Here is a 13,323-nt window from a genome sequence, read left to right on the forward strand (position 1 = left end):
CCAGTTCTTCCTAAAGGAGCAAAGGATTATTAACATGCCTTGTGCTCATTGTCCACTAGGCATGGAGTCCTAGCCTAAGACACTGCACAGGGTGGAGACCTCTGTGGTTGGGCTGGTTCCCAGCAGGCACAGTCAGCACAGCTTCCTCAGCTCTGGGAGGAGAGTAGGTGAGGAGAGGTGTGACCTGTCCCGGTATCAAGCCCCCGAGCTCCAGGCTGACATCCCCTGGCTGAGGGGCTGCTGTGGCCACTGGCCTTATGCAATCTGCTCACTGGGGTATACTTTCTCTCCAGGTGAGTGGGAAAATGTAGTGGAGTGTCTCTGAGGTGACACCGGCCAGGAGCTTGACGTGGATACCCCAGCCCAGACGGAGCAGCTGCCCCTGGGCGTCCTTCTGGCTATCCAGCCTCACCATGTCAAAGAAGGGCACGGGCAGCCGGGCCAAGGGGGACAAGGTGGAGGCTCTCACCGCACTGCAGGCTGCCAACGAGGAGCTGCGAGCCAAGCTCACGGACATCCAGATTGAGCTGCAGCAGGAGAAGAGCAAGGTGGGTACCCCCCCCCCCGCAACCCTGCTCCTGTCCAGAGCTCCTGCCCCGGGTCTCACCCCACCCAGCCCTGCCCTGACCTCCCGCCTCAGGTCTCCTACCTTGGGTGCACTGCCCCTGAGTACCCTGCCTGGCCCCCCACATTCCCTTGGAGTCGAATGGTTTTTCCTACAGGAGGCTGTGTCCAGGTCTCTGCAGAGGTGCCCACCGAGTGCTTAGGGAAGATAGCTCTGGGGAAGAGAGTTGGCAGGTCAGGGAGACTTGAGTGTCTTGGGAGCAGAAGTGCAATGTTAGAAGTACAAACCTAACAGGGACCCTCATCCAGTGGAATAGTCCACCCACACAGGGTGTGTGCCATGGGACTGTGAGGGCTTGTCAAATAGCTCAGCCCTAGAATCAACATTGAGTCTCTCCTGAGGTGTTCATAGTGGACTTGAACTAAACAGAACAGGCTGGTATAAGTGTGTGTGAATCCACAATTCAACAACTGCCTGGTGAAGAGCGGCCGTGTGCCGGCACTGGCAGTACATTGGCAAGGACTTGTACTCTGCACAAATGCAGGACAAGATGGGTGGGGCTGAGAACTTCTTGCCCCACGCCTGAAGGTTCTGGGACAGGTCCAGTAGGATCACAGGCCAGAACGGGGAAGACCCTGACTGGCAGCCTGAGTGCCTGTAGCTGGACACCCAGCATGCTGGAGTCCTTGTAGCCTGCAGAGAGGCTGGGCTCCTCTGGCTGAGAATGGGCCTCCTACATGAGGAAGGCGCCTCTACAGGAGAACCCACACTTCATTCCTTTATGTGGTAACCTCTGCTCTCTCATCCTATCTCATGGAATAGCATTAGGAAATGCGGGCGAGCTGAGTTGCGGGGAGAGAAAGCCTTGTCCGGGGGAAAGCCCAGGGCAAGGACCTCTGGGAAGGTTGGAGGTCTAAGTGGGTAACATATGGGGCCGTAATTCTTTCCTCCCTTCCTTCCTGACCAGGGAAGTTGTCTCATAGAGGCCACACGGACCGGGGGGGAGGTGAGGCTAGTTATTCCTGGCCAAGTGCTCAAGCTCCTAGTTACTCGACCTCCTATTATTCAACCTCCCTTTCGCATCAAAGGAAGAACCAGGCTGTGTGATATGTGATAATTACATGGATTTAGATTTCAATGTTCCAAAGTAAGGCTGTGATAGAATACAGCCTCATCTGCATGTAATGTCTGGAGAGCAGACCAGTGAGGAGTTCCTGGCCTGGAGTTTTAAAGATTCATTTATTTTTATCCATGTATATGAGTGTTTTGCCTACATGTATGTATATATGCCATGTTCATGCAGCACTTGTGGAGGCCAGAAGAGGGTGTTGGATCTCCTGGATCTGGAGTTACAGATGGTTGTGAGCCACCATGTGGATGCTGGGAACTGAACTTGGGTCCTCTGCAAGAGCAGCAAGTGCTCTTAACCACTGAGCCATCTCTCCAGCCCCTGACCTGGATTTTTTCTGTCTGCCATAGGACACAGGATGGTAAATGCCTCTGTGTATCTGGCATTTCCACTGTCGGGAAGACAGATTCTAGATTCCTTCCTGCGGGTGGCTGAGGACCATGCACACCCATTCACGATTCAACAACTGCCTTTTGAAGGCCAGTGTTATGGCACTGGTGTTGCATTGGTAAATAAACTAATGTCGTGGTGTCCGGCCTCCGTCATGAGTTCAGTGACTTGCATTTATTGTCTGACCCTTCACCAAGGAAGGTCACAGCCTCCCCTCAGCCCCCAGTTCCTTATCCTCTTCCTACAAAGTGGGAGAACAGAACCCACGGCTAGGTGGGCTGGAGGAAGAGGCCCTGGGAAGCTTGACTCCTGAACGGGAAGGTGGTGGGCGGAGTCGAATGGTGGTTCCTGTGGCCACAAGGGGACTGCTCCCATTTACTGGAGGAAACTCTGTCTGCAAATGCCCATTCAGCACCTACTCAGGGCCAGGCTTCTATGAAGCCATGAAGAGCTGCACAGAGAGCACTGACATGTCTCCTAGGTGACCGCAAGTCTTCCCAAACTGATGACCAGGATTACCCACTGCACATACTAATGAGATGGATGTGCTTCTTCATTTTTGCATAAAGGATTAGATCTTGGCTGAGAGCATCTTCAAAGCTTTTTGGAGTTGATCAATATTTTGATTTTATAATCAATGCTGAGGACACAGTTTTCCGTAAATAGACAGCAGAATTACCTTTAGGGCCATTTCAGAAATTGTTAGAAATAATGTCCTAATCATAAGCCAAAATGCATTTAATGATCTTTTTTTTTCATGAAACCTAAGTCAGCAACTCAAGCATCAGTTTTTGGGTTTTTTTGTTTGTTTGTTTGTTTTGGGGGGGGGTCTTTTTGAGACACAGTTTCCCTGTAGCTCCAGCTATCCTGGAACTCACTATGTAGATCAGGCTGGCCTTGAACTCAAAGAGATCCACCTGCCTCTGCCTCCTGAGTGCTGGAATTAAAGGTGTGTGCCACCACGCCGGGCTAAAGCATCAGTTTTTAAGATCAAACATTCTGGCTCACTACAGTCTAAAGATACACTAATTTGATACTTGCATGCTGAGGAAGGGTGGTGGAAACCATTAACAACCTTTGTTTTCCATCGTCACACCGTTACATTTCCAGGGGCTGGAGCCAGTGCTCAGCAGTTAAGAGCACTGGATGCTCTTACAGAGGACCCAGGCTCAGTTCCCAGCACAACTCATAACCATCTGTAACTCCAGTTCCAGAGGACCTGATGCCTTCTTCTGGCCTCTGTGGGCATTGCGTGCACACAGTGCACTTATGTATATGCAGGCAAAGCACTCATAAAATAAATAAATAAATAAATAAATATAAATAAATAAATAAATAAATAAAAGCATTATGTTTCTGTAAGAGCAGAAAACTGTCTATACAGTAAAAACACTATAGTTTATGATACACATGCCTTACCATAGAAGTCACGGCATTTCAGGCAGTGTTGGTTTGTGTTACAGGGTATGAGGACATGTATGATACCAAATGCATGTGTTGTGGGTTCAGAACCAGGGCTGCAGCAAAGTCACATGGCACAGCACAGGTGAGCCCTGCCAGAAACACCTCAGATTCACTGTGTGTTTGATTTTGAACTAAGTTTTGATGGTTGCACGTTCAGAAACTTTACTATTGCCAAATCTCTTGTGACCTCACCTGGGGTTGCGACCTACATTTTAAGAAACTGCGCTTTCAACATGGGTGCACTTACCTACATGCAGACAATACATGCATACACCCCAATAAAACTAAATTTAGAAAAAAGCTGTGCTTTAAACCATCTTCGGATTCCTTCCAATGCCCACGACAGTGTAGATGGTCCGTGAGTAACTCTGCCACTGCGTTACTGAGGGGGTAATGACAAAGGAACAGTCCGTCTGTTCACAACAGATGCAATTTTTGGTTTTGAGTATTTCCTGAGGTTGGTTGGATACTCAAATATGGAAGCACAAGCCAGGTGTAGTGGCCACGCCTTTAATCCAAGTACTCTGGAGGTAGAGGCAGGTAGATCTCTGTATATGTGAAGGCCAGCTTGGTCTACCTAGCAAGTTCCAGGCCAGTCAGGGCTGCATAAGTGAGACCTTGTCTCAGAAGAAGAAAAAACAGATGCAGGGAGTTGAGTGAATGTTGACATATGGGTTAAAGCATCAGCTGACTACTGTGGGAGGGGCTGGAGAAGTAGAGTGAGTAGTCTTGAGGGGACAAGGATGGTAGCCAGTTCCCACACCCTGGATGGCCCTGGGCAGAAGTGTGAGTATGAGGTAGCATGCCTATAGAACAGTCCCAGGTATGGGGCTGAGCCGCTGATGGGAGCCTGGTGAGGAATGTGGGATTCAGAGCTCTCCTTTGACAGATGCCTGTGAGACTCACCCTAGACAGCCAGGTGGAGGTCTTCATCTGGGCAGTTGAGCATCTGTCTGCCATTCCCTGGGGTGCACTAGGTCTGGGTAGGTGTAGAAGTCACCAGGTATTGGGAGATACCAACTAGCGTGTGTATGGGAGAAAGGGACCAGGACCAAGTGTGGAACCCTCAGCCAGCTGACAGTGAAGGCAGGCAGGCAGCAAGGAAGCCCGGAGTTCTGGCTTGGGCTGGAACAGTCTCTTGGCTTCCTTTTTAAAGTTACAGCCCTGATGAGCAGGCTGATCTTGTTTTCGCCTGCAGTCCCAGGTGGCTGTTTTCACGGTGCGTTATATCAGTGTCTTGAACCTAAAAAGAAGAAACTAGCATTTCCCTGGAGGATTGTGTGCATACTATTACAGGTATTAATGCTTCTGTGCTCATAGGAGTGGGAAAAATATTCCCATAAGAAGCTTTAGAGATAGCTGGGAATCGGATTCTCCGTGTTGCCCAGAGCCATACCTCTCACTGGACAAGGCAGGTGACTTGGCTTCCCATAACCCGACCAGGGGCCAGCCTTCTTCTGTGCTTGTGTCAGACTGGCCCACAGCCTCGGCCACGGGGTCCAGTCCCCTCTCTTCGTTACTCTCCAGGTGTCTCTGCAGCCCTGTCTGACCTTCTCACTTTCTCAGTCCTTGTAATGAAAGAAACACAAAAGTTTTGGATTCTGGGTCAGATGCTGTGTATATGGTTAGGTTTTGAGACCTTCACACTAATTTTTTTTTTTTTTAGCATGACCTACAGTGAAAAATGTATCTGCCTTATGCCTGGGGGGTGTGATACTGAGCAAGATCCATGGAGGAACGCCACATAGTGATGGTCAAATTGGGAGTCCTTTATTAGCTTGCTATCAGTCAGAGAGGGGGCTAATGCCCAAAAGAACTCTTGACCCCAAGGAGAAGCAGGACAGGGTTTATAAAGCTTAAAACCACAATTGCATCATGTCAGGGGCAAAGCCAAGGATTATAGCTACATCAGAACACCATAGTTACACCAGACCAGGGACAGGTCAATTAACAAAGAGTTTTACAGTTTAAAAAATAAGTTTTGATAAGGAAAAAATAAACTTCTTGGAATTGTAGAAACAGTGTACTCCATAGGGACGCAGGTATAACTAGGAGGGAGGACATGCTACCTGGCTACTTGTAAGTTTCCCAGTGCTGTAAGAACAATGTACTTCCTGAAACTGGCTGCGTGAAATGTTCTGCCTGGCTGGCTGCAGTGGGGATGGCTGGACAAAAACCCAGGGTAAAGCCAAAGTCAGCTAGAACAGATGGAATTAGTTTTGCCTTTTCAGGGGGCACTGTGCTCACATAATCTCAAAGCAGTTGTCACCTGAATTCATGGCCCACTAATGTCCTTGACCTGATTTCAGCTCCCTTTTCCAAAATTCTCTAATTTAGCTCAGGAGACAGTCAATAGACAGTGACCAGAAACTTGAGATTTTCCCCAGGAACACAGATTAAAGCAAATGTATATCACCAAAATGTTTCACCATAACACTTAATTCTCAGGTTCCCAAGTGACTGGTTGGGGTTGAAAGACAGACACCCTTGGGGGCTGCTAAGGACAGTGGAACAGGTCACCTGCACTGCAGGTGACTCTGCAGTGGGTACTAGTCCCTGAAAGATGCTACTGGGCTTTTGTTGAAATGATTTCGTTCTCGGCAATGTCTTCAGGAAAATATTCTGGGATACTGATTTCAACTCTGCTAACAGCCCTGAAAACACACGGCAATCCCCTGTCCAGACTTGGGAAATGGCTGAGGAGATTGGGGTATGCACACACAGCGGGCTGCTTTGGGGGGGGAACTTCAGGACCTGATTGAGAAGAATGTTTGCTGACGGGGTGTATGTCGTCTCTGTGGGGTCGGGGCCTGTGCAGGTTCCTTTGGAAGGTGCTGTTGAGGAGAAACTTTGCTGCACCAAGAAAGATCTTTCTCATGTTTTCTCCTACAAGTTTTTTGGATGGGTGAGTGTATGTGCATGTGTATATGTGTCTGGGCATGTGTGTGTGAATGCGTGTATACGTACATGTGTATGGAGGCCTAAGGTTGACGTTGGGTATCTTTCTCAATTGATCTCCACCTTGTATACTGAGGCAGGGAGCCTCCCTTGAACTCAGAGCTCACCAATTCAGGTAGCCTAGTCACCCTACTTGCTCTGGGGATCCCCGGTCTTCCTCTCCCAAGCACTGGGATTGCAGGTAGGTGCTGGCTGTCTGATGTCCAGTCCTCTGGCTTTTGTAACAAGTGCTTTAGGTACTAACCGTCTCCCCTCAGACTCTCTGAGACAGTCTATTGTTCCTTTCACGTACCCTAAACACTCCTAGAGTTGACTTTTATGCATTGTGTGAGTAGTGACTGAATCTTCCATGTGAATATGGAATAGACTTGACATCACCTATTTATTTATTTTTAAGGACTGTACGTAACACTGAGCACGGTGGCACCTGTTTATTATCCCAGCACTTGGGAGACGGAGGCAGGAGGATAGCAAGTTCCAGGCCAAGCCGGGATACTACCAAGATCCTGTCTATAATGAATAAATGGCCTCATGCCCTGCACTAAACTCACATTCATAACCAGCAGAAGGCAGCTGTGTGTGTATACCTGTTCGGCAGAGGGAGGGGGGTCACTGTGGGCTGTAGCCCTCCTGCATGACTCTCTGGGTCGTGTGACTCAGTCCCACTCTGCTCTAACAGAAATGACGTAGGTTTGAGCCTGTCTCCTGGTTTCTTCTGTTTGATCTTTTGTCTCTGTTGTCACCACAAGGAGAGCACCTGGATTAGTCACTGTTCTCAAGAGCCAAGCCACATAGCCACCACTGGACCAGCCTTGGTCAGTGATCAGCCTGTTTCCCATGTCTGTCTGAGGCCAGTTCTGCCTCTACCCTGGATGGATTCTTTCGGAGCCAGGCTTGATTCTTAGTGTCATGCTTGCTTTGCTCTTTTCCTTAAAAACTGGTAGTTTTGGTTGCTTGTATTTCCACACTAACTTGTTAGTTTCTGTTTTGATGGACAACCTCCTGTAGATTGGATTTCATTGGATCTATAGATCAATTGGGGGGAAGCTGGCTTGCTTATTGTATTGGATCTTCGGATTTATGAGCAGGATAGACTGTGGTTATTTCAGCCCTTTTGAATTCCCCACTAACACTCTGTAGCTTTCAGAACAGAAGTCCTGGGCATGTTCCTTAGCCTGTGTTCATAGGCATTGATCCCCTCACAAATGGTACATGTTAACATGTTCTTTACTAATGATACAGAAATCCAGTTGTTCATATCTGAACTCAGTGTTCCTTATCATACCAATTCAACCAATCTTTAAAAACACGTGGTTTTTCGGGATGTGGAACACCACAGTGAGTTGGACTATGCCCCTGGTGAGTACGCCCTGGTGAGTGGGCTTACAAAGCACAGCTATGCCACTCTACCTCCATAAATAGTTCCTGGACATGCCTCATGCCAGTCTACCCAAATTAGAACCATCAGTGCTCATAGGACACTGCTGTGAATCATTCCACAGCCTGGCTGGGTCTTCTCAGAGCCTGTTCTGATGAGCCAAGGTCACCTAAGGACACACTGAAATAACCAGAGAGACATTGGGCTCCTCCCCTTCAAGATGGCTGGACCCACCAGTGGCCACACAAAGGCCTTGGCAGCAGCCACCTGTCAGCTCTGCTACTCATTTGGGCTTTTCCAGGGCAAAGTCTTGCACTGCAGTTCTTTTTATTATCTTCTAGCCGTCTCCAGTGAGGTCGAAACAGACAGACCGTAGACGTGGGCATGGCAGATGGACTCAGGTGTGCGTTCTGTTTGGTGTCTGTTCTTCACATGGTTGCCTCTAGGGTGACCCCAGAGTCTGGGGGTTGGCAGATCATTTCATGGAGACAACAACAGAGAACATGTCCTTCCTAGCAGAAAAGCGGCTGACTAAGCATCACTCCTGAGCTGAGTAGGATCTCAGGACACCATGTTATCTGTCTAATTTAAAATCCTCTACCCCTTCAAGTTGTCTGCAGGGCTCAGCAGGCTTGTTAACTATTATTTCAGAGCCATAAACAGTCTGTGACATTATAAATACAGATGGCTGTTGCATCTATAAACAGTGGTGCCAGGAGCCCTGCAGGATGAGATGTGGACTCTTGGTGGCATGGCCCTATTCCTCAGGTGGAAAGCGGTCATCCCAGGCAAGTCCCAACACTGTGTGTGACACAGCAGCCCTGCAGCCTGCTCTGCACTTTGGGTTCAGATGCCTACTGTCCTGAACAGCATCCGGTTAAACCTTCTAGCATGCCACCTCTGAAGTCCATCTAGCAGTGTGTTGCTAGAGATACCTACCGTGTTTAGAGACCTTTCTAAGGTGAATGAGCCTCCGTCTATACCGTCTACTAAAAAGGAACATAAGGTATGTTGGTTCACAGTCGGAGGCAGAGGCAGTTTGACGATAGCTGATGAAACCGAAGGTCACTGGGCAGAGCTTGTGCTGAGAAGCACTTAGCTGTTTCCTCACGTCCGTCTCTATCGGGGTCTTTTCTCCCATGATTATGAGGCTCAGGGAGGCAAAGTGAACCGCTGGCCCAAGGTCCTGAGTTCTAACCTGGACAAGTCAGTGTGCAGGAATTGATAGCAAAGTTCTAAAATAGACAGTGGATGACAAGGGACATTGTTCCAAACAGGTATGAGCGAAGCTATCATTTAAAAAAGTTTTTATACAAGACAGATAATTGTATTGGACTCAGACATCCAGAAACAGATGAGGAACTGCTTTCATAAGCAGGAGGGCAGGAAATGGTGGGAGAGGTAACCCAGAGCAGGTACTGAGCAGCAGCATTTCACAGCCTCAGCTGTGACCTCATTGGATGAGGTCAGCCATTTGGTTACAAGAGTCTCGGCCTACTAGTTGGCATGTAACCAAATGGCAGACATATATGCAGACACACACATACACATAAGTAAAAATAAATTCTTTAAAAACTCCTATGGAGGGGCTGGAGAGGTGGCTCAGTGGTTAAGAACACTGACTGTTCTTGCAGAAGACCTGAGTACAAATCCCAGCACCCACATGGCAGCTAACAACTGTCCAACTGTCCGGGCATGGACTCCAACGGCCACTAATGAGCTCCGCGGGCATTGCACAACACGGGTGCACTTGTCTACACGCAGGCAATACACACATACAAATAAAATAAAAATAATAATTTTTTTTTAAATCTCCCAGTTGAATTTTTAAAATCTTTATTATGGAAATATTCACACATACACAAAATAAAGAGTACAATGAACCCTCGTGTACCTGTCCAGTTAGTAGCAGTTTGCCAGTCTTCTTCCATTAGTTTCCCTTTTCCTTCCTTTTTAAAAATATTTTTATCGATTTCAGAATTCCATACAATGTATTTTGACCTTTTTAAAAAATCTTTCTTTACAAATTACATGTGACTGAGTATTCTTTAGTCCAGTTAGCATTCAGATGCACACTCACTCCTACCGTCTACACTCACAGCCACTATATGGAGAAGACCATATTGTGAACATACACTTATTTAGTTATTTATTTATTTTTGTCTTTTTGAGACAGAGTCTCCCTGCAGCCTCAGCTGGCCTGGAACTCGCTATATTGACCAGACTGGTCTTAAATTCACAAAGATCCTCCTGCCTTTGCCCCCCAAGTGTTAGGATGAAGGGTGTGCGCAAGGTGGTGGCCACACAGCTTATAGCTGCTGGCAAACTGAGGGGACTTAAGAGAGAACGGTCCAGAGCTTTCTCTGAGCAGCTACAGGTGGCTGCAGGACACAACCTGGTTGGACTCTAAGGGGAAGTGCCAGGAGACTGAAATGTCAAATGATCAATGGAGAATCTCAGACCACATCTAGTTACTGTGGGGGTGGGGGGATAGGCAGAGAAACCCTGCCCATAAACAGTGAAGGCCTACTAAGAAACACACAGATGTAACTGAGCGTCGTTTCAAACAGACCTAAAAGAATTAAGAAAATTGTACAACACACAGTATAAATCCATGTTAGAAAAATGCATAAATGATTTGTCAGGACACACAAATTAGAAATGACTTTTTAGGAGCACAGACTAATCTAGAAGGAACATAAGATATGAACTCAACACTGTAGAGGGGCTGAAGGTGCTGCTGAAGTCAGTGCCCAGTTGTTTGGATTAAAAAGGAAGTAGGGTTGGTGAGAGGCTCAGTGGATGAGGGCTCTTGCTGCCAAGATGACCTGAATTCGGTACCTGGGACCCATGTGGTGGAAGGTGGAAAGAGAAAGCTGATTCCTGCAAATTGTTGCCTGATTTGTATACTTGCAACATGGCGTACATCCCCTCCTAAATAAATAAATGTAATTTTAGAAATTTTAAAGGAAACTGCTTATTGGAAGAGTACATTTGAAGCCGAGAAGAACTGTGAACAGGGAGAATGAGGTGAGTGTGAACCGAAGAGTTTAGTAAAGATGACATCCTGTCATGAAGGGGACAGACAAGCTGTTGCCAACACTTAGGAATCCAGGTGACGTTGTTCTGGTGGCTGCCCCAAGGGCTCCTCAGACATGGAAGTGACCAGAGACACCAAGTGAGCCATGAGTGTGGGACCTAAGCCCCTCTGTGAATTAAACCCCAGTAAAGGTGAGGGCTTGAAGACCACCTGTGACCTGGGTTTAGGGTGGCCTGCCAGGCTTTGCACAAACCCAGAGGGAAACTTGGGAATACTTTGAGGTTCCTCAGGAAGAAAATTAAATGAAGGAGTGAAGGGAGAGAGTGTCAGAATGGCTGTGGAGCTGGCTGTGAGGTTAGGGTGCACCACACACAGTAGAGGTAATGTCGAAATTTTGAGAAAATCAACCATTCTCAACAATCACCCTTGATGATGCCAGTTTAGTATCAAAATGATGTTGTTCTGAAGCAGTCACCTGGATGATGTGCAGAAAGGGAGTGATTCCTCAAGAATGAACATCCTCAATGTAAAGAACAGAGATTCAGTTATGGTCTGGCTGTTAGGAGCTCTGTGGTCCTGACTTTGAACTGGAGACTGTAAATGTCAGTGTGAACTTGCAAGAGGTGTGTGATTTTATATATATATAGACACGTATACTATATATGTGTATATATATGTATATACGTATATATGTACATATACATACAAATATCACGGCCTGTCCGCTGAAAAGACTTTACAACAGTGACTTACATGAAGGAGTGAAGGGAGAGAGTGTCAGAATGGCTGTGGAGCTGGCTGTGAGGTTAGGGTGCACCACACACAGTAGAGGTAATGTTGAAAATTTGAGAAAATCAACCATTCTCAATAATCACCCTTGATGATGCCAGTTTAGTATCAAAATGATGGTGTCCTGAAGCAGTCACCTGGATAATGTGCAGAAAGGGAGTGATTCATCAAGAATGAACATCCTCAATGTAAAGAACAGAGATTCAGTTATGGTCTGGCTGTTAGGAGCTCTGTGGTCCTGACTTTGAACTGGAGACTGTAAATGTCAGTGTGAACTTGCAAGAGGTGTGTGATTTTATATATATATAGACACGTATACTATATATGTGTATATATATGTATATACGTATATATGTACATATACATACAAATATCACGGCCTGTCCGCTGAAAAGACTTTACAACAGTGACTTACCAGAAGCAATGAACAGCCCTCGGACCACACCTGTGACCTTGAAATACCATTTCCCATTAAAAGAATTCAGAGCAACGAGAGGGGAGTGGACCAAACAGGCCTGAGTGTCTCATATACCATAATACCAAAGACTACCTGGCCTCATCAAGAGGATTCAAGAACCTCCTAAGAGGTGTCTGCTGGCCCGCAAATAGAACCTACATTCCCAGTCTCAACGAGGATGAGATTTGCAAAGCCCGGAAGCCCATTAAGTATGTTTGAATCCACACATTCCCCAGGAAACAGCTAATTGGTACCCGAGGTTGGTTGGGAACAAGTTTATTATCTCAACAACTGAGTAATTAGTCAATTATCTTGTTTTTGCGCTGTAACGAAAACAGCAGCTGAAGGACACCACCTTCCATTACACCGTGCAGAGACCCTTTTGAAAGGCCAAAGGCCACGTCCGAGCATCCAGGGGCAGGCATACAGTGCTGCTGTGTCTGAGATGCTCAGAGCATTACTGTCGGTAGCCTCATGCCAGTCCCAGCAGGCTGCGGGCTTCCATGAGAGTCAAGTAGGTGCAATGGTTAATTTTTTTTTTTTTGAGGCCAATTGATCAGCTGACTATATTGACAAGGTACTGATTGGTTACATGTTGAAGAAAACATACAATACAAAATACAGAAAAAGTTGGTTCCATCCCCTCCCACTTCCCCCCATACCCACCCACCCCCAAATACTCATCATTGTGATTTGGTCAGAACAGGGTTCAGAGCCAGAGGTCAGGGTGACGAATGGATGTGTGGCTGTCACAAATGATGCTGCGGTTTCTCTCCCAGCTGAGAGTTGCGGAGCTGGGGGGGGGGGGGCAGCCTGATGACAGCCAGGTGAGGGAAGAACTGCCTGCCCCTTCCCCAGCTCAGGGCCTGCCCACCACCCTGGACCAAGCCCACTCCCAACAAGGTAAGCTGTGTATGCTCTTGCTGAGTCTGCTTTCCAGCAAGAGGGTAAGAAAGGGTAACTGCTCCAACCCTCATCCCCACAGATGATGGGGGACAGGAGCACGTGGCTGCTATCAGCAAAGGACAAGTGGGAGAGCAGTGGAAAAGGGGAAGTGGGAAGAGCAGAAGATCATATATATTAAAAAAGTGACTAAGACTTCGAATTAGTATTTGTACAGAAAGGTGCAGGCGTAATAACTCCCTCTGGCCTT

At 47.3% G+C, this 13,323-nt stretch overlaps 1 protein-coding gene across 1 annotated transcript in view; it reads left to right on the forward strand.

Annotated features, from left to right (window-relative positions):
- Nucleotides 1-313: 313 nt before the first annotated feature.
- The window catches only part of Jakmip3 (Janus kinase and microtubule interacting protein 3), a 99,201-nt gene continuing 86,191 nt past the window's right edge, over nt 314-13,323 (forward strand). The window contains exon 1 of the mRNA XM_008823146.2: nt 314-548. Within this exon, the coding sequence (XP_008821368.1) occupies nt 414-548 (135 nt within the window). The 5' untranslated portion in view covers nt 314-413. The remainder of the gene's footprint in view (nt 549-13,323) is intronic.

Source organism: Nannospalax galili, unplaced genomic scaffold (assembly GCF_000622305.1).
Source record: "Nannospalax galili isolate Female #2095 unplaced genomic scaffold, S.galili_v1.0 scaffold49, whole genome shotgun sequence".
NCBI lineage: Eukaryota > Metazoa > Chordata > Mammalia > Rodentia > Spalacidae > Nannospalax > Nannospalax galili.